General features: G+C 39.5%; 1 protein-coding gene across 17 annotated transcripts in view; it reads right to left on the bottom strand.

Moving 5' to 3' along the window:
- Positions 1 to 216: 216 nt before the first annotated feature.
- Positions 217 to 18,996, bottom strand: part of lrrc7 (leucine rich repeat containing 7) — a 126,246-nt gene continuing 107,466 nt past the window's right edge. For 2 of the 17 annotated variants that reach the window (XM_061779494.1, XM_061779495.1), the window contains exons 21-35: positions 18,718 to 18,942; positions 18,397 to 18,625; positions 17,898 to 18,248; positions 17,561 to 17,806; positions 16,501 to 16,713; positions 14,216 to 14,386; positions 12,615 to 12,734; positions 12,324 to 12,531; positions 11,904 to 12,172; positions 11,374 to 11,466; positions 9,512 to 9,586; positions 3,522 to 3,606; positions 3,243 to 3,328; positions 2,282 to 2,945; positions 217 to 967 (exon numbers count right to left, since the gene is read on the bottom strand). In XM_061779494.1, the coding sequence (XP_061635478.1) occupies positions 3,297 to 3,328; positions 3,522 to 3,606; positions 9,512 to 9,586; positions 11,374 to 11,466; positions 11,904 to 12,172; positions 12,324 to 12,531; positions 12,615 to 12,734; positions 14,216 to 14,386; positions 16,501 to 16,713; positions 17,561 to 17,806; positions 17,898 to 18,248; positions 18,397 to 18,625; positions 18,718 to 18,942 (2,317 nt within the window). In that variant the 3' untranslated portion in view covers positions 217 to 967; positions 2,282 to 2,945; positions 3,243 to 3,296. Of the gene's footprint in view, positions 968 to 2,281; positions 2,946 to 3,242; positions 3,329 to 3,521; positions 3,607 to 6,223; positions 7,634 to 9,511; positions 9,587 to 11,373; positions 11,467 to 11,903; positions 12,173 to 12,323; positions 12,532 to 12,614; positions 12,735 to 14,215; positions 14,387 to 16,500; positions 16,714 to 17,521; positions 17,807 to 17,897; positions 18,249 to 18,396; positions 18,626 to 18,717; positions 18,943 to 18,996 lie in introns of those variants that run through there. The other 15 variants (XM_061779496.1, XM_061779512.1, XM_061779497.1 and 12 more) reach the window with 14 other exon arrangements.

Genomic DNA, 18,996 nt, shown 5'->3' with positions numbered 1-18,996 from the left:
TCCATAACTCCCATGCAATGCTAAAGGCTGATTGCCTCCAAGTCACGGCGCAACGAGGCAGTGATTAAAGCAAAGGGATTCCCAACCAAGTATTGAAGATTAACAAATTGTTTTGAAAGTACCATATTTTGATTGATTTAATGTGAGCCTAATTTCTCTTTTTTTCTACAAAAACTGAGAAGTAAATGGTGATTTCTTCACAGTATTAAAATTTTTTTAATTCCTAATTTTGTGGGTTTTATGAGCTGAAAGCCCAAATTATGTAAAAATAAACAAATAAATACTTGAAATAGTTTAAGTTGTGACTATAATCTATGAAAGTTAAATTTTTTGAATGGAATGAAATTTGTTTTCTTCATGATATTACATTTTTTTGGAAAGTGTCTGTGTAGTATTTCTGAGTGGCAATTGTGAAGAAGAAACCATTTTCAGTTTATAACAATTGAACAATTTCAAAATGGTAGAGGTAAATGTGCAGACATTCTTGGAAGTAAATTTTAAAAAAATAAGGTGCAACTGGATCTGCAAATATTTATAAACTAATATGTCATGCACATTTCTACTGGAGCAATGCTCTGAAAACATGAAATGTGGCTCGTCATTGTCTGGTTTGTCTGCATCCTAGATAATGTCCTTAGGGATTTTCCACATTACATGTTGGCGATAGGCGGTTTTGGCGGAATTGTCTGTTGTTCTCTCCAGGGTCACGAAGGTCATCAGCTGTCCAGATGTTATTTCACATTCATGTGGCTCTGCATAAAACTCCCTCGTTCAAGATGGTGTCCAAGAGGTTTGTCATGGGTCTACAGTTACGGCAGACACCATTCCATTGATCATGGGCTGAAGAGTCGGAGGAGCTTCCCCAGATGTCTCGTGGAGGACGTCAAAACATGGAGCTGGAGTCATGTTGCAGAAATTTCTTTATCACAATTTGTGATTACGCTAAACTCAGTCTGTCAACTCTCTCCTGTAACACAAGACATTATGGTGATTAGATTTTGTGTTTGCGAAACTGGGTTTCCATTGTTACAAACATTAAATCTATTCTTTCTGATGTCCACATATAAAAGTATTTAAAAAAAAGAAAAAAATCACTCATACCCATCCCATCAACAAAAATTAATGAATACAATACAGTACAATTTTTTCTGTTTTCATTCTTGTACACATACATTTACAAACTAAACTTTATAAGTTAATTTTTGCCACGGGCCACGTAGTTACGATTTCCCTCAGATGGCCGTTATGACTGTAAGAAATGTTTAATTGGCTCATCATATTACCGATCCATCCATCCATTTTCTGTACCGCTTTATCCTCACAAGGGTCACAGGAGTGCTGGAGCTTATCCCAGCTATCTTCGGGCGAGAGGCGGGGTACACCATGAACTGGTCGCCAGCCAATCACAGGGCACATATAAACAAACAACCATTCGCGCGCACATTCACACCTCTGGGTAATTTAGAGTCTTCAATCAATCTACCACACATGTTTTTTGGGATGTGGGAGGAAACCGGAGTGCCCGGAGAAAACACACACAGGCACGGGGAGAACATGCAAACTCCACACAGGTGAGGCTGGGAATTTGAACCCCCGGTCCTCAGAACTGTGAGGCAGATGTGCTAACCAGTCGTCCACCGTGCCGCCCATATCAGAATCTTTATTTGCCAAGTATGTCCAAAAAACACACAAGGAATTTGTCTCCGGTAATTGGAGCCGCTCTAGTACGACAACAGACAGTCAATTGACAGAGAACACTTTTGAGACAAAGACATAGACAAAAACAGTCACTGCGCAATAAAGGGTTGCTAGTTATCTGGTGATGGCGGTACAATTTATTTATTTTTTGACAATTGTGCAAAAAGATGCAGAGTCCTCTAGCACTTAGAGCAGTTATAATGACTAATATAGCAATAGTCCGGTGCAATGACCATTGTGCAAAGGGCGCCGAGACTTCAAGCGAGTAGTGGAATAATCTGGGACAATGTTGCAGATACTCCTCAATCAGTATGCAAATGGAACAGATGCTACTGTGGCATGAGTGGCCAGTAATTGGTCAACAACAGATATGCAAATAGTGCAGTGTGACGAGACTACTACAACGAGTGCACGAGTAATGTATAATTGGCCCCACAGGAATGTGATAACAAACTCAAGTCAAAGAAATTGCCAGCATGTTGTTGTGGAATTGTAGGTTAGCTGTTTAAGAAGTTGATTGCAAGAGGGAAGAGGCTGTTGGAATGTCTACTAGTTCTAGTTTGCATTGATCGGTAGCGCCTACCTGAGGGAAGGAGCTGGAAGAGCCGGTGACCGGGATGTGGAGGGTCCGAGAGGATTTTGCATGCTCTTGTCTTAGTTCTGGCAGCGTGCAAGTCCTCAAGGGTGGGTAGGGGTGTACCGACAATTCTTTCAGCAGTTTTGATTTTCCCTTGCATTCGGAGTTTGTCCTTTTTTGTAGCAGCATCAAACCAGACTGTGATGGAAGAACACAGGACTGATTCGATGACCGCTGTGTAGAACTGCCTCAGCAGCTCCCGTGGCAGGCCGCGCTTTCTCAGAAGCCGCAGGAAGTACATCCTCTGCTGGACCTTTTTGAGGATGGAGTTGATGTTGATCTCCTACTTCAGGTCCTGAGAGACTGTTATTCCCAGGAACTTGAAGGTCTCGACGGTTGACACAAGGCAGCTGGACAAGGTAGCTGTGGCGAAGGATGCCTCCTGAAGTCCACGATCATCTCTACAGTCTTGAGCGTGTTCAGCTCCAGGTTGCGTCGGCCGCATCACAGCTCCAGCCGCTCCACTTCCTGTCGATATGCAGACTCTTCACCGTCCTTGATGAGGCCGATGACAGTGGTGTCATCTGCAAACTTCAGGAGTTTGACAGCCGGGTGCGTTGAGGTGCAGTTGTTCGTGTAGAGAGAGAAGAGCAGCAGACAGAGGTATTACCTGTACATACACAAATTGATGGATAACTTTTGAAAGCAGAAGTCGAGGATAATCGTTTGTTCAGCTATTTTTCAAGTTACTGTAATAATTAGTTCACAAAAAATGCTTTTGCAACAGCTGAACATTTTTTTTACACTGACAATTTGGAAGACAATTTGGATGTTTTGGTACAATTTTTTTTAGCAAGAATCATGGTATTTGATACAATTTTCACCTGTGATTTACAGTTAATAAAACATGTTTGAGTGTAAATGTGTGTGTTCAAATCATGTAACTATTATACAGTGGATTGTGTACCTCCTCGACTGCTACCCAGAGATGTACTCGGCCAGGGGTTGTTGCCTGCCGGGGTCACCAATAGGCGTGCTCTCCTCTTGGGAACTCTGAACAACAAAGGATATAAATTAACCGGGCATTGCCTCTATACTACAGTATGTAGTATTGATATTTATAGCTTTTATCAAAGCTACTTGTTGCTAAATGGCGCTCATAACTAATGAAATGTTATGTTCATGCAAATAACTATAATGCCACAAGTGAGTTTGCCACTTATATAAAAACAATTTTTTAACTTACTGGTGACCAAGACATGCAGAAAATGGCAAAGTTGCTTCTTCAAGGTGACCACGGTGAAGCCAGCTGGTGATTTGCTGGTGCACGCCTGCGAGGGGCGTGGATTCGGCCAGAGGGGAGGGGGAGGGAGGGAGTAGTGAAGTGAGGCTACATTCAAATCTCGCGAGCAGTTTCAGCACTACATACTGCACCTTTAAGCTTTAACTCCACAGTTTAGTTTGTTGTGAAGGGACTGTAAATATAAAATTTGCTTCAGTACAAGTGTCAATGTCAGTTATGTATACGTTATAATATTCTGACTTTTTGGGATATTGCTGTTCCTGCCCCTTCCTTTAGAAATTAACAATAATAGCAGCTGGGTGTGACAAGTGATTTTTTTATGGCAGTAACATGAGGATTCAAAGCTTAGCCAAACATCAGTAGATGACATAAATGAATAGAAGGATGAAGGCTGTTACACTAATGGAAAGACAGACAAGGACACATCTGTCAAGATGATGAAAGCCACTAACTTAACTCCACAGAGGAAAGTCCACATGATGCTTCTCTTTTCCATTCTTAGATGTCTTTTTTATTCTTCTGAACTCCACATTGTCCTAGATTCCTGCACCTAATTTACTATATGTATTCATAATGGCGTCACCCATTGACTTGCTCTATTTCGTAAAATGGCCTTTAATTTTTTTTTGAAAAACAAACAAACAAACAAAAACACATAAGTGAGTAGAGTAGGTGGAAAGAAAAAGCTTGCTGCACTGTGAAGAGCCCAGATTACCAATAGTGACATTTTTATTTGTACAATAGACTTTAGTACATTATTCAAAACACTTCTTATATATTGAAAAAAATGTACGTTCCAAAGCCCAAAATAGCTTCAGAATAATTGCTGAACAGCATGTTTTCAATTTTATACATATATTATTTTTTTATTGTAAAAATTGTATCTTAAATATTATGTACAGATAGCGTCTGCAAAATTCATTCTAAACACTCCCTCTCTCTAAATATATATATATATATATATATATATATATATAAATATATATATATATATATATATATATATATATATATATATATATACATACATACATACACACACACACACACACACACACACACCACACACTTCAGCAGTTATAATTCTCTTCATAAATATTCAAACTTAAAAGTGGAAGTATTTCAACTGGCATGTGCAAAATAAATACATAATTAATTAAATAAGTAAAGAAACAAATAGTGCTGTAAACTGTCACTAAAAACTGTTCAACTTTAAGAGCATCTCTCGTCGGAGGTCAAAGTACTTTTTGTCACACAACAGAAAAAGCAGCATTCAAGTCGAGTAAGTGTATACTGCAGAAAGCATGAGTACATTCACAATTAGTAGGAGTCATTTTCAATTTGTTCTCTTTCACAGCTATTGTATGTACAGTGAAACTGTTTCAGCTCTTATGTATGCTTAGCACATAAAAAACGACTTTTTATAACCATATACATATATATATAATATATTTGTATAACACAAATTACAATTGCAGTAGAAATACATTTTGTACACTTTTGGATAGTTCATGTTTAAGTTTCCAAGTCATTCTGTGCGTACCTTCATCTATAACATTGTTATAAGAGTCATTAGAAAATATCACAACTTTTGAGCAATGCTAATGTATAGCAATATATTTAGAAATCATTACCTGAAACGTAGTAAAAATAATTTTAATTATCAAACCTTTTCTCTCTTTGCATCATAATACCCTTCATATTTTTAGACTTTTTAGAATTAGTTGGTGTTTGCGGCTGCCCGTACAGCCAAATAACTAAATTGTGTCATTTGATGCCCCAAACTACATTAAATGGCTGCAAACATAGTTGAAACATTAATACAACAGCATGACACTCATACTTCGGCAAAGAACAATGGGCACAATAGGAAATGTTGTCAGTTCTTATACAGTAAAGATGACAAAACCCGTTACCATAATTGTTTTTTTTTTTTTTTGCATTTATGTAATATGAAGTGCACTCAGTCGTGTGATTTTGTCCTAGGTATGGACGTGTGTGTTGTGTTAAGAATACAGTATTTCTTAAAGGACCGGTGTGGAGCATCTACTTGCAGCTGGCATTTGAATACTTTCTCCAACTTCAGCGGGCTCCAGGCATTATCACAGTAGAATGGGAGTCATTGCCTGAGCAATAGAGTGATCCAATGCTTTCTAAGACCATAAGCATTGCTATGCTGTTGAATTACTGGACGGCCATCAGAGACTGACTGTGCTCTGTCTGGAGCTAGTAAAGCATTCATTAATGTACATCTGGTTGGAGGGATTTGTGGAGGACTGCTTCATATGTGAAATTAGTTTGTCTTCATATCACTAAATGGTCAATAAATAACTAACAATGAAGATTATGTTATACCAATAGAGCACATTGAAATGCTGCACACGGGCCTTTTAAGCAGAGAAGAGCTTTTAGTTTTGTAGAAGACGCATTCAGACATCAATTGCCCCACCCACTGAAGTCATGCTCCCTCTGGCACTGTGGGCTGACCAGATGTGGGCCGCAAAAATGTAAGTCCTGGTATTTTGGGCCTGTGTAAATATCACTTGGGAGGATGAAAGGGTTCATATTGGACCAAATATAGAAGGTAATTCTCTGCACTACACTACAGAGCTGAGACGCCACAATGCAAACGTGTCAAGTTAACAATAAACAGCGACTTGAGCGCATGCTGTGTTTATCATAAAAAAAACAAAAAACAAAGATGTCATGTTACTAAGAAAATAGTAAAAAACACTACAAATGTTCCAAATGTGACATGAACATTATGAATAATATGCAGCTGTTCATGAGAGGCTATCTTATTTTAAGTGTATATCTGAAATTTGAAATAATAGGGCTTTATACATTATATGGACACAGCATTGCATATACTTAGTTATGCATTATTTTATGTGTAAACATTTGCATGGGCCGTTCATTAGATGGCACTGCAGGACAAGTTAGATTCTGCTGGAAAAAAAATGGACAACAACTCAAAAATATGAATATTGCTTTAGCTCTCTTCTAGCACAGCAGGCAGTTCTTTAAACAGAAAAAAAGTGATGGAGCTTGAATGGGAAAACACAACCATGTCCATCAAGAAAATTATCACCGTATATAGTACTAAGAGACAGAGCTGGATTTGTGATTTCAAAAACAATATGGACAAAATTACTTCAGGGTCTGAGTGAATGCTCCAGAAAGCTGCGGCTCAATGTATGTACACAAGGCAGACATTTTTTTTTGTTCTTTTTAAATGTTAATTTCTGTACACTAGAGGCAGAAGACTGGAACAGACAACAACAGTAAATCAGAATAACTGAATAACGTAGTGAAAACAAAATGACACAAAAGGGTGCATGTGTTTAAAAATCAAAATGAAAACCAACAAAATGTATCCATATATATTAAAAAATAAGTCCCATATCTTTCGATACCAACCAAACAAAATTGACTGACCAATTAGAAGCCTAATTAATGACCCAAAACACAAAATCCAAATTGGAGCAGCCCTGTGGTGACTCAAGGAGTATCGTCCTTCAGGGATCATTCAGGGCTTAACCAGGTCCCCTCGTCTCGAGACAGATAGCCGATATGCTTATGCAATTTGGCACACGTATTTGCCTATAGTCCAGCAATAGGCAAAACATGTTTGCAATCCCCTAAAAAGATTTCTTGGGAAAGGTGGCTCTTTTTTTCCAGTTCCACCGGCCTCCAGAAGAAGGTGGTGTGGTTAGGGATGGTGACGAGCACTGATGTGATGCTGTGTTTATTTATTTGTTTTTAAGTGCTGCTTTCTCTCAGAACCACCAAGTCCACCGTCCTTTGGAAACTCTTCAGTAGAGAGACGGCTGTCTCATGTTCCATGTGTAAAAAATTATGTCCATTAGCCTGCAAGGCAAACACGCAGCACAGTAAGCAGCATGTGTGTGCGCATGCATGGATAGATCAGTGCATTGTAGTTTTCCTTATGTCTATTTGTGTATTTGTGGAAGGATGGAGGGTCACTGCCATCATTAGCTCAGTTAACATCACTGTTGGGGAAAAGAGAGAAAAGTGGAGGGTCTACACACATGCTGTTGAAAGAGAAGGGGTAAAGACAAAAAAGGACATTTAAGATGAATTCAACAATTGCGGAGGAGGGTGGGAAACAAAGAGATAGTGGTAGTTTTTTCCCCTTATTTTCTGTAACAGAAAACGCTATTATATTTGAAAAACCTCAACTTTAAGACCCGTTTGCCATATTTGCCTTTTTAAACTACAAATACGCTGTTTATAAGGCCCCCTATTTTTTTATTTTTATTTTATTTAAAATCTGTGGTCTATTGAAAATGTCATTCTGTAGAGTCATCCCACTTTCTCCAGTACTTTGTTTTCATGTGCACTGCTGCAATTGTGTGTGTGTTTTTATTTTTTTTTGCAGTTAAATGTTTTACTGCTTTCATATATTCAAAATTACCTATGATATCCCTTTTTAAATGGGATCCCAACATGTTACATTGTTGTTGCCATCTCCAGTATCGGTGAGCTATCATTCTCATACCTTCAACAGCATACTTAGAATTGTCTTTACCAGAAGAAAAAAAAAAAGTACCTTTTAAATTGGCCAACCCAAAGGCCAGACCTAAATTCAATTGAAGATATGTATGATGATCTGAAGAGGACTGTACACAGGAGATGCCCTCATAATTGAACACATTTGGTGGACTTTTGATGCCAAGCGTGTGCAAAATTGTGTCAGGATTCCCAAAGGACTCAGTGCTGCCATTAAAGCGAAATGTCTTTGAATAATGTACTGTATAGGTTTTGGGATCTGCAGTCTGCACATTTACAGAATGTAACCAGATTATTGTACGTAAATTTAGTCCATTCACTTGAACTTTGCAGATTACAGAGATATATTTTTTATTATATTACATTTTGTTTGACATTTTTCAAATGATTTATTGTGGACTATTTTTAAATCAGAAAAAAAATGGACAATATTTTAACAGCAGTTTACTTTCTAGATCCATTGTATGTGTACAATAAATAATAAAAAAACAAAAACAAAGGTCCCCTTCCCTCAGAATTCTTTTTTTCCCCCTACTGTTTTATGCATAACATGTGACATGGTTTAACGCTGACAAATAGGCGGTTTGTCGTTGATTGAACAACAAAACCACTGGCAAACGACAGGATTTGAAATTGCCGACAGTGTGCTAATTTTCAAGTACCTGCCCAGCTGAACGGCAAAACCGCATTTCCGGGTTTTAAGCGAGCCATACAAATACTTACAATAAGTGTACATATGTTGTCTTTTACAACAATACTTACCTATATTTCAAATTTTTTATGTAACAGTGGTGGATGAAATAGCGACGCTAGCATTTATTGACGCCAGCGATGATCATCGCGGCAAGTTCACTTCACATGAATGGGAGCGGATGACGAGCTCAAAATATCTGTTTATTTTCACCCAGGTCCCATCTCAGTTCACAGTCCCTATTATCGGGCCAGCATTCCAACACTTAATGACTTGTGGTTCACAATGATTGATACACACTGTGATACGGACCAGAGCCAAGCTGTTTCCATATTTAAATTAGGCAAGATGAGCGATCCAGTCAGAGCAAAGCTCATTTACATGTCGCATAATGATGAGAAATCAGACTGTGTCAAATGCCAGGTGGAAAAGACCAACTATAATAGCTTGAAAAAGGACATTTTGGGCATTTCCAACCAAAGTTATCATGCAAACCTGATGAAAGGACATCAAAGATGATCAAAATTAGGTAGAAACACAGCGATGGAAAGGGACCTTTCAAATTAATGCCAGTTTTACGCAGCCTAAACATGACCTGTCTCTTGTTTTAAAGAAAAGGAAAGGATTTGGGTGGTTGGAGGCTGGGTATGAGAGGGAAGGAGAACATGGTTGTTACTGGTCCATCTGATGATGAGTGAGAGGTTGTTACCTGCAGTATCTTGTCTCCAGGCTGCAGGGAACATGCAGCGGGCCCGTCATGCTGTACCCTAGTAACAAAGATACCCTATAAGTCAAAATGATACAACGTTAGGACAACACAGGGACACGATGGTTTAGAATCTTTGCCTTTCTTATTCTCATCCTAATATCCACCTCCTCCCCAAGAAAATAACCTGTCTGCCAAAAATACAAAGGCAGCTAAAATGCATTCTTTTCATTCTGATTCTACAGACGCATGAATTCTAGAGATGTATGCAAGTATGCATCCGAAATTGAGAAGCAATTAATTCTAGTTATTGAGTAGTTAAATGTCTAAAGCAATTCTTATAAGCAACAGTATGTTTTTTCTGGTCAAACATGTAAAGATTTATTTAAGAGGAGATGTAAAGATAAAAAAATAGATGCATCAAATATACTGTAGAATAGGGAGCGAACAATAGGTGTGAAATGGGTACTCTATTGGGCAAACAATGGGGTAGTGGGAGGGCAGAAGATAAATAGTCCCATATTTCCTATAAACAACCCAAGGCAGAGATTATAAAAACACCAACATCTTTTCACAGATTGGTGAAAGATGTTTTTGAACACAGGGCGGGACAATGTGGCTGGTATCACCTCAACGTGTTTCAACCGGTTGTGCACCTGTTGAACCTACGATTGAGAGATGGGCCACGTAGGAGGGATGCCAGTTGATAAGAACTATACTCCGTAATGATGACAGTACAGTAGCATCAACAAGCACGTACAGATACATTGCACCGAGGTGCAAGTTTAGGAAGTATTAGTTCACTTGTAACACTGGCATTTAAACAGTGAGCCTCATAAATGCTTTTTAAAATTCGATATTGTAACGATGTAATTTGTGACGAAAAGGTTATTGTGTGTTCAATTTTAGTTCACGTTCAAGCACAAAGAGAGGAAACGTGGGTTTCCTCATGTCATATGGAGCTCACTGTCCATTACAAATTTACAAATGTGCTTGTTTACAGGTGAAGTAGTGAAGCGTTTGTCATACATGTATGGCACACAAGGCATAAAGCACGCCAAAGCATGTATGCATTTTGACATGGTAAAATATTTACTCTGCTAACATTAACAATAACTTAATAACTGTCTTAAAACACAGAACAAAATTGATGATCAGCTCCTGAAAAAGGAGAAATATTACGAATAATATAGTCATTGTTATTGACAGGGGCTCAATCTATAAGGGCAGCAATGTAAAACTCGGAACATAAATGTGGCTTTACAAATATCCATGACCCAGATTTGACTGATAAAAGCAGATTCTAAGCAATGTTGTTTTAGTAGTTGAATTATTATTCCTTGTTACTTTCTGACTCAGAGAAGCCCAGTAAGTCGGCTGAAATTTGGGTATAAAAAGATGAATTTCGTTTGAAATTCCTCATTCCTGTTCAAAATGGTCAAATGTCCAGAGCTCATTGAATTTGAAAGGCTGCAGTAAAGCACGTCACAATGCCGGATAGCCTCATCGCTTTTGTATGACTGGTGGGCTAATACATTTGTTATACACTGTATTTGTATCTAATGTGTCTATTTGATCATGATTTGTAATAACTTTCTATCATCTGTTTACTAAAACATTTTCAAATAATAGGGTGACACTGTAGATGAGTGCAAATGAGTCGCCATTTTAACGTTGTACCGTAAACTCCAATTAAACCGACATTGTAGCCAGAGGCTTCACATGAGCAAGGTCAACAGCTGCTCTCCAAACACAGACAAACAAAACAAGCAAAACATGCTGTAAAGCGCCCGAGTTTCCATTGTATTGCTCATGGGCAAATCTTAGGAGGTTGTGGTTGCCTGGCACCCTGGGTCAGGTCGTACCATGTCAGAGGGTTTGAAGGGGTTCCCCTGACCACTGATGCCACCAGAGATACTAAAACCAAGACCAGGGTTCTTCTCTATTCTCACACATAACTAGAAAGAGAGAAGAAACACACAATTGGAAGTAAACTGTAAACTGCAAGCAACAAAGTTGGAATTGACTGAAAACTGACACTTTTCATGCCATGTTCTAGTAGCTTTATTACAGGCTCTTGAGCCTAAAAACAAAAAAATAATAACCTGGCCAAAAATATTCAAATGTCAGATTGGGAAAATGAAAATTAGGAATAGTAAATATGGTTAGGCTACTTAAACTGTTTGAGAAAAGAAGGAAAACCAAGCTTGTATACTGTAGTTTAGCAGTTACTGTCACTAATTTCCTTTTTGTAACAGATTTCAATGAGTAAAAGAAAACACTCTTTCTAACATAATAACAATATATTCGCCCACTGACCTTCAAAATTGACCTTTAAAATTGCAACAAATGAGGCTGCTTCAGACAGACATATGAGAAGAATAGGGAGTTCTACCTGTTCCTGGAAACCATCGGTACTCTTCTGGCCTTTAGTTTGGAGAAGACAGCGAGCGCTCTGAGGCCGCGGGTTGGTGTGAGTTGTGACAACAACCTGGTTGCTATGGACCATTCCCTGGTTGCTGTGGTACTGGGGGTTGTTGGGAGTGTGTGAAGGCTGATGTGATGTGTGGGAGGTATGCAAGTTGTACTGTGGTTGGTTCCCGGATGAGGACAGGGCCATAGGCAGGCCAGCACTTGAGTAGACCTGGCCAGAAGTGTTAAGGGCTAGATGGGGGCGGGAGGGGTGGGGGAAAAAAAGGACCATTGCACTACTGGCATTACGCATACAATTCAACATTTCTCAAAAATATTCATAGTGAAATCCCCAAAACAATCTGAACCAATCTTCCATAAAGTATATTACCATTTACTGTACCTGGAGGCATGTTTCCTTGATACTGCACCGCGGACGGAACAACTGATAAAGGCATTCCTTGCTGATATTGGGCTCCCTTATTCATTATTCCGCCATCATAACCCTGTTGGCCAACCATACGATGAGGGGTTGTGGCCGAGGAAGAGGACGAAGAAGTGACAATCATGGTGTTGTGTGATTGGTGAGGAGGGTTGTGAGAGTAGCCTCCCTGTGCAAATAGGAAGGCGACATTAGCTAAACAGAGATGTTTGGTTTTTTTCCATCCTTCTTTACATTTATGCCAGCTCTAACCTTTTTCATGAGGTTGTCAGGTGGGACGTCTCTCCTGCCAAGGGAGTAGGGAGCCCATTGACTGCTTCCTGACACACCCTCTTGGTCGTTATCCAGCATGGCCGCCTGCTGGGCGGGGGTCTACAAGAGACGAAAAGGGACAAAATAACAGTTGGTAAGATTTTAATTACGACAAACAAACATACACATCATAAACAAGTCACAGCATCCCCTTGACTTTGTCTGTACAGGTACATCTCAGTAAATCAGAAGCGTGTCAAAAGCTTAATTTAGTTAGGTAGTTCAATTCCAAAACTCAGAAAGTGGATTTTTATTAAATATATGCATAATGTTGATGATTATAATTTACAGTAAACAAAAAGCCCAAATTCACCATCTCTATAAAATAGAGTATTACGTAACACACAATCAACTTTCAATGCAAAACGATTTTTAATGTAGAAATGAGGCAGGAACTTGCCCTCTGAAAAGTATTTATTGACTCTATATAATATATATATATATTTATTATTATATTTATAGCGCTCTTTGCTTCCCTGTGGCTTAATTGCAACAGGAACTTTACATTCACATTGGACTATTTCTTTTTTTTTTTTTTTTTTTATCAGATTTTGTCATCATAACTGATACACCCGTGTCACCTTTTCTCTCTTTGTTTTAGAATAATCATTCGCTTAACATTGACTATGAATGTTCATATTTAAATAGGTATTAGTCATAATTCTGTGAATATTATTCATACCCTGGCAAAACCTTTAGTTAAAGTAAATGTTCATTCGTTAATGTTGTCTGGAAATGACTAAATACTGCAAGTTGTGTTCCACATAAATAAAAAAAAATTCACAATTTTTATTGATTTGAAAATTATTTATACCCCTGAGTTTATCAGACATGAAACCTAATCTTCAAAATCCTGCAATAAAAAAAATCCGATTTGATATTTTTATGTCAAGCAGTTCCACACAATTTCATTTTTTGTTTTGTTTGTTTCCTTTATGAGTGTGGTAACTTTTAGCATCATTTTAGAACATTCTAATTAACTATAGTTGAATAGTATGAATACATTTTTTGTGTGTGGAAATATTACAAAAATAGTGGCTTTAAACACTAGTAGTCTTTTGCCACCTTTTGTGTTGTTTCCGACTAAAAACATACACAAAATGGAAAATATTGCTGTATTAGTCAGTGTTGTTGAAACTTTCAGTTTATCCCATTAGGGGTCGCTATAGCTATCACTCGCATGATAGTGGGATGTAATGCAGCGTCTATAGAGAAAGTTGATTCTTTCACAGCATTGACTCAAGACTCCACACAGAAACTGAATGAAATGCAGATCCACGACTCACGAACATAACACACTATGACAAAGAGAGAGAAAAAAAAAATATATTTTTTTGTGTCTGCTTGTATGTTTACCTTTTTGTTTACTTCTTTCTACCTCTTTCTTGTTGTATTGAAAGTGCATTCAAACGTTATTTAGATTTTGTCCAAAGGATATTATGCAACATCAGTCATCGCTAATGCAGCAATACTTTAAGATTCAATATGCATCCATACAGTATCGTGACCACGGGCTCACTGCCTCTCACTGGGATACTCACGGCAACAGCAGATGGAGGAGGAGGAGGTAGTGGCAGCCAGCGGCCAGCAGGGGGCTCATGCTTAGTGTTATTGTAAACGTTAAAGTTCAAAGTGCTGCTGCGCCCCTGGCCGTGACCCCCGCCCTGACAGAGCATGCCCAGCGTGAGCGTATTGTGCTTTAGGACACCACTCTGATTGGAGAAGACAATGGGTGAATGGAGAGAGAGAGAGAGAGAGACAGAGAGATGGGAGGCGGAGCCAACACAGAGGGCTGCAGCATGGGGAAGACACACTGAACTCCACAGACATCAATAACACGGATAAGAAACACAAAAATAGTGCAGAGTTGCTGAAAGCACAGAAAAATGTTAGCTGGTGTTTGCTCATACACACAGTGAATATTGTGTCATACAAGCAACAATTGGTGGACAATGTCATTCCAACATTAAGAAGCACGGTAGTCTCCAGGTCCTAACATTTGTTAGCATTGAATACTCATTGCCCTATCAAGTTCCTTACTGCAAATATCTCCCATTCTATTGTTGTCTAATTAGTTGTAGTATGAAAACACACATACCTATAATCGGGCTGAATTTGCCCACCACCCCTTTCAGATCAAAGTCAACAAAGGCCCTATTGTCAGATATATCCAGAAGATTATCCTCAGCGATTATCTTGTGGTCTGGGGTGTGTTTACAGTGCCCCCCCCCCCCCTAAAATATGGCAATCTTAACCCTTATAATGTGTCAGACATTAGGGTATGTAAACCGTTTCATTAATTTTTTTTTTGCTATTGTAAGCCTGTATGTTCCAACACAGTGCTTTTAAAAAAATAAAATAAAATAAATAATTGTTCAGCGGCACGGTGCACAACTGGTCTGCACATCTGGCTCACAGTTCTGAGGACTGGGGTTCAAATCCCAGCCCCGCCTGTGTGGAGTTTGCATGTTCTCCCCGTGCCTGCGTGGCTTTTCTCCGGGTATTCTGTTTTTCCTCCCACATCCCAAATAATTGCAGACCCTGAATTGTCCCTAGTGAATGCTTGTTTGTTTATATGTGCCCTGCGATTGGCTGGCAACCAGTTCGGGGTGTACCCCGCCTCCTGCCCGCAGTTAGCTGGGATAGGCTCCAGCATAGCCGCGACCCTAGTGAGGAGAAGCGGTGTAGATAATGGATGGATGGATGGATGGATGGAAATAAATGTTCACAGTTTTAGTCGATTCTGAAGGTCTCCCAAATTGATTGAAGTTGATTTTCGATTCACACTATTTTTTTTTTTTAAACTATTTCGGGCTGAATTAAACCTGCTAACATAAACACTTTGGGGCGCTTTCTAACACATGACAAAGGTTAAGACCAAACCCAGATCATAATCGTAAAAACAGCACAAATATTCCCAAAGGACAAGAATATGAATGTTCTCCAGAAACAACTGGTACTGCCACTACTATTTTCATTATTGTAGCAACTGCATTTAAAAATCAAGGCTACCTCTTTACAATAAGGGTACCCGCTAAAGGATTTATGAATTGTTTATAAATACATTACAAATATTATAAATAATGACACTATAAATCACTAATAATTAATTAATTAAGGTGAGTTATTATTGCTGCAATAACTATGACTATAAGTGTTGTCTGATAAATTACAAGCTACTGTCACACTTAATAGTTATCAATCCTGTTTAAAGCGCTATTTGTCGCCAAACACATTAACCTTCTGCTGTTAATACCTTTCAAAAGGAAACCTTATTGTAATGTGTAGGAAACATAATCAATGAGGCACAAGTGTTTACAACTAATAAAGGAGCAAAGCCGTAGCACCAATTTGGGCACCTCAATTGTTAAGCAGTGTGTCACTCTTACTGTTCTTATCTAATGACTTAAAGGACTTTATTAAGCCATAAAGTGTTGAATAACCAATAGCTAAACAATGTATAACCTGTAAAAAGGATGCCCTTATTGTATAATAGTACCTCAGACAATCTAATTACCTTTTGTTTGAAAAAAAAAATAAAAATACTCCAAAGTAATTTTAATTACTTGTCAAAATGCAGTTTATGTTGAATTGTGCCATTTCACAATGTGGTTTCTTCCGCACTTGTTCACACTAGTGACTGTGGAGTAGGTTGGCTGACAGGAGGTGACAGTGTGGAGTGGAAACACACATGCAGCCAGACACATATCTGGTTAACTATATAGCACAAACTTACATAGATACAGACAGGGAGGGCTGCCATACGCTGTACATAGTACATGTACGTGTCAGTGTGACCTCTCACGTGTATATCCTTTCACCGTACCCTGTCCAGGCGTTTGGCCTCGATGTGCCTCAGCAGCTGTTGCCTCCAATCAGCCGGCATCTTGGAGGTGATGTCGTCCGGCTTCTGTGGTACCACAGGTCGTACCTTGATGGTGTCATCAGAAGGCTTCTCTGGGCAGGTAGCCAGACTGTAGTCAGGAGGCATCTTCTCCAGGAGGGCTGCCATGGTGGGACGGGCTGACACTGGACGCGCCTGATGGTCAAGTGACAGTCATTTGGAGTGACATTATAGTATTGCACATCATTTTAAATACTGCTCCTTTATGGATAAACAAAGATGGATGCTGACGAGAAAATAACCTGCATGTACAGTATCGTGAGACTTTTCACTGTCCTCGCGGTGGCTGACCTGAATGTGGTCATACTCAGGGAATAGAGGGGGAATGTAACAGAACATGAATTTTGGTTGCACAAAGACTTGAGTGGGGAAGACACCACACCTAACCAGTTTAAAACTGGAGCTGAGCGTGACGGTATTTGTAGTGTATGTGATGATCCATCCTGTAACTTTAAGATTTTCATATTTATAGTTTCAAACACTGAAAGAAGAAGACATCAGTCACAAGTGCTATGTTAGTTTTCGAGAGTAGTTTCTCTACTTTGTCTTGCATGTTCATTCCAAACGAAGCCAGTGCAGAGATTAGTGAGTTGCTTTACATGGTCGCTATTTTGGGAAATGTCTGACATGTGGCTTAGCAAGACAAAACTGAGAAACTTATTTGAAAATCCTGAGTGACTATCCTGGGTGGCTGGAGCAAAATTATGTTGGTGTTATATTTACCTGGAACTGGCTCTAGATTTAATTCATATCAGGTTTAAAGGCATGATACTGTAACTACATCAACATGAAGGCCCATTTACTAAGGTAATTTAACTCCTTGCGGCATGGTAAATTTTTAGGGCCTTACATTTTGTAGCAATGTACATTATGAAGTGTTGGATTGTAGTGAGACATTCCAAGACTATACAAAAATATAAGAATTTGAGAAGGGGGCCAATACTTTTTCACGGCATGTATGTTATTTGCTGAGGTGAGACACCTGAGATGCTCCATAGGTCTCAGTGCTGTAGCTTCGAGCAGACAGGGGGCGACGTTGAGTCAAGCTCTTTGTTGGATAACCAATCATGGGTTTCTTCTGTTCCTGGTAGCTGGGATAATCGTCATCGTAGCGTCCATTTCTTTTGTTGTGCATCATTTGACTCTGGTTGTCTACCATGTTGGCAGAATGGTCCATGGGGGTGGAATAAGCAAGAGCCCGACTATAAAGAGGAGGGTCCCCCTGATGCTGCAGAAGATAAATTAATACATTAGTTGATTTTAAAGAGATAACATTGGTTCTCTTTAATCCTAATAAACAATAATTGCTCAGTTCATACTTGCTGTCTGTACTGAGCTTCCTGTAGGGCCTCCTGCTGAGCTTCGTGGACTCTCCGGAACAAAGCGAGTTCGGTAGAGCTTACCAGTGAGTCTGCTCGCCTCAAAAACCCTGGCCTAGAACGCTGCGATGGAATTGGATGCTGCTGCTGGCTGGTGGAACCATCCTGATTGATTGGTGGTTGGGGGAAAGAGAACATCTCCAGTGGTGGGTAAGCACGATACCGAGGGCTCACCAACTCCTTAGGTAATGTCTTTCCAGGTTGATTGATGTACTCCAATGCTTTTGATGAGTGGTTGACATAATCTGGTGTATTCGGGAAAGGGGGAGGGGCCCGTCGGTCCATGGTCACCTGATTGGTTAGAATTGTTGACGGTGAGTAATGTTTAATTGTTACCGGGTTAATTGTTGGCAGAGAGTAATGTAAGCAATCAAGCTTAAAAAAGACACATACACAATATCCCTTATACTGTACATCTATCTAAATGCATGTTGCTAACCTGGGGGTTATAGTTTTGGTCAAAGTGGTAGGCTTTTTGTGGGACTGCAGGTTTTTGGTTGTGCGGCTGCTGGTTTTGGTTTCCATGTGCTGGGAATCCAAGTTCCTCATCTAACATCGGTGCAGACTGGGACCGAGCCATGTTAGTCTGCTCCATGGAACCCGGCAGGTCTTGGCGCTCCAAACTGCTCTGCTGCTCAATGGATGAACTGTAACTGTCCATGGGAATACTGTAGATAAGAAGAAGAAGCGTGAAGAAAAAGAAAAAAGTGCTGACTTGTTATCAGAGAGGAAATAATGCAAGTCATACATAAAAATCTACCTGTATACTTTATAGGAGCCCATGTCGATCTCATCGATGCTCTGGGATTTCTTAAACCTGGACCTTGTCTCTTTCATCATCGGAGACAGTCGGTCAGAGCTTTTACTCATGACCACGGTTACCTTGTTGCCCCCGGTGACAGTGAGCTGGTCCTTTCTGTTTTGCTCCCCCTGATTGTTGTGGTACGACCAGCTACAAGGAAGAGGCCCTGATGATTGCTCGCGCCTTGGAGCCAAAAGGAAAAAGAGGTAAGATCTCCCCCCACCCACTGGTCACGAT

The sequence above is a fragment of the Phyllopteryx taeniolatus genome, chromosome 7 (assembly GCF_024500385.1).
Source record: "Phyllopteryx taeniolatus isolate TA_2022b chromosome 7, UOR_Ptae_1.2, whole genome shotgun sequence".
Lineage (NCBI taxonomy): Eukaryota > Metazoa > Chordata > Actinopteri > Syngnathiformes > Syngnathidae > Phyllopteryx > Phyllopteryx taeniolatus.
Note: the sequence above shows the minus strand (reverse complement) of the source record. Positions and strands in the feature narration are given on the sequence as shown.